Source organism: Perca flavescens, chromosome 18 (assembly GCF_004354835.1).
Source record: "Perca flavescens isolate YP-PL-M2 chromosome 18, PFLA_1.0, whole genome shotgun sequence".
NCBI lineage: Eukaryota > Metazoa > Chordata > Actinopteri > Perciformes > Percidae > Perca > Perca flavescens.
In genome coordinates, this window is record NC_041348.1 from 11,651,096 (window position 1) to 11,652,660 (window position 1,565).

The following is a 1,565-nucleotide window of genomic DNA, read 5'->3' on the forward strand; positions in this document are numbered from 1 at the left end:
TAGGAAGGGTAAGGATATGGGACCAGGCCAGGTCCTCCATTAAAGCCTTGTGAAGGTGGTGCAACATAGAAGAGAGGTGCAGCATAGACAAAACCAGGTGGTGGCATGGAACCTTGCTCTTCGGTCTCAGATTCAGAGTTGCCTCGCTCGAAGCTCTTCTGTTCCTGGAGCAGTTCACCTGCCTGGTACTGTGGAAGAAAAGAACCAGGCCAGATCAGATTGCTAAGGCCAAGTGGTTGAGGGGCATGTCCACTGGAAGCAAACTGCTGAGTGCTAGGTCCTGTGGATGCTCCAGCAGAAAAGGGACTGGGAGGTGCAACAGCCCAGGAAATGCCTAGGAACAGGAGTGAGTGATGTTAGCAAGTAGAACTCAAGGCAATGAATTTAACAGCAAGATTTTGCCAAACATGGACATTCACTACCCACATCAATTTAGACATTTAGAGACCCTGACAGCTCAAGTTTAGACTTATACAATTCAACTACTTTTAAGATGTTGACAGCTATGATACATTACCTTGCTGCATAGGGTAGCTGTAACTCAAACCAGTCAGCAAAACAAGGAGCAAAGCCCTATTGAAAAGCAGACAAAGCATAAATACAACTGCTTAACAGAAATCAGTCAAAACATCACAAAGAACTTGTTGCTCACCCTGCAGTACACCAAACAGCCATCATGTTGAATGAACAGCTGAGATGCCACTGTGATCCTGTGAAAGGTTTATAAGTGCTACAGGTGACTTGCCCTGACCAATCAGAACATAGCCAGTTAACGACTCACAGCTGCGAGCAATTGGATCCTGATTAAGGTTGATCATAACTGGTTCAGTTATCCAATTTTCTTCAAATGTTATGTTGCACATGTTCTGTAACCAAAAACTCATTGTTTCCCATCTCAGGGTAAATCAACTCAGAGTTCAGGGTTATCCTCAGAATTTGTTAAGCCTCCTTCCTTAAACGGGCCCTTAATTTTCTCCAAATGTTATGTTGCACTTTGCTACATTAGGTGCTTTAGATTACAATTCTTACACAACACAACCTCCTTAGTTTTTATTTTCTTATGTCTGTGTTCTTTGTCACAGATGTTTGTTCTGGTGTTTCCCTTTTTCATTCAACATTCCTGAGCAGTATCTAATGTATTTTTTTTGTATTTCTGAACGGTTAGAAATAGGATATTTTCTGTCAAATTTAAATGTTGTCTTACCTTCAGCTATTTGGCCCAATAACATATAGTAAGTAAGTAAAAATAAGAGAGGCGCTCTTTTCATTTTCTTAAAATATCCCTGTCCAGAGACAAATGTATCTTCAAACGGTAGCTGTTCCATTCATGCTGCCTTTTTATGGAGGAGGTGCACTTGTTTAATTCGGAGTCAACCCGCTCCGATTTGATTGAACCAACTCAAATCCGCTGTTCTGGAACCGAAAACTGAGTTTCCCATCTCAGGGTAAATCAACTCAGAGCTCAGGGTTAGACTCCATTTGTTAAACCTCCTTCCTTCAACAGGCCTTTACATTTTCTTCTAAGGTTATGTTGCACATTGCTACATTAGGTGCTATGGATTACA

General features: G+C 41.6%; 1 protein-coding gene across 2 annotated transcripts in view; it reads right to left on the reverse strand.

The window, feature by feature from the left end:
• Positions 1–725, reverse strand: part of LOC114572995 (uncharacterized) — a 1,156-nt gene extending 431 nt beyond the window's left edge. The window contains exons 1-3 of one of the 2 annotated variants that reach the window (XM_028604846.1): positions 653–725; positions 518–573; positions 1–334 (exon numbers count right to left, since the gene is read on the reverse strand). The exon at positions 1–334 is cut by the window's left edge and continues 304 nt beyond it. In XM_028604846.1, the coding sequence (XP_028460647.1) occupies positions 1–334; positions 518–573; positions 653–678 (416 nt within the window). In that variant the 5' untranslated portion in view covers positions 679–725. The remainder of the gene's footprint in view (positions 335–517; positions 574–652) is intronic. The other variant, XM_028604847.1, reaches the window with a different exon arrangement.
• Positions 726–1,565: the final 840 nt, after the last annotated feature.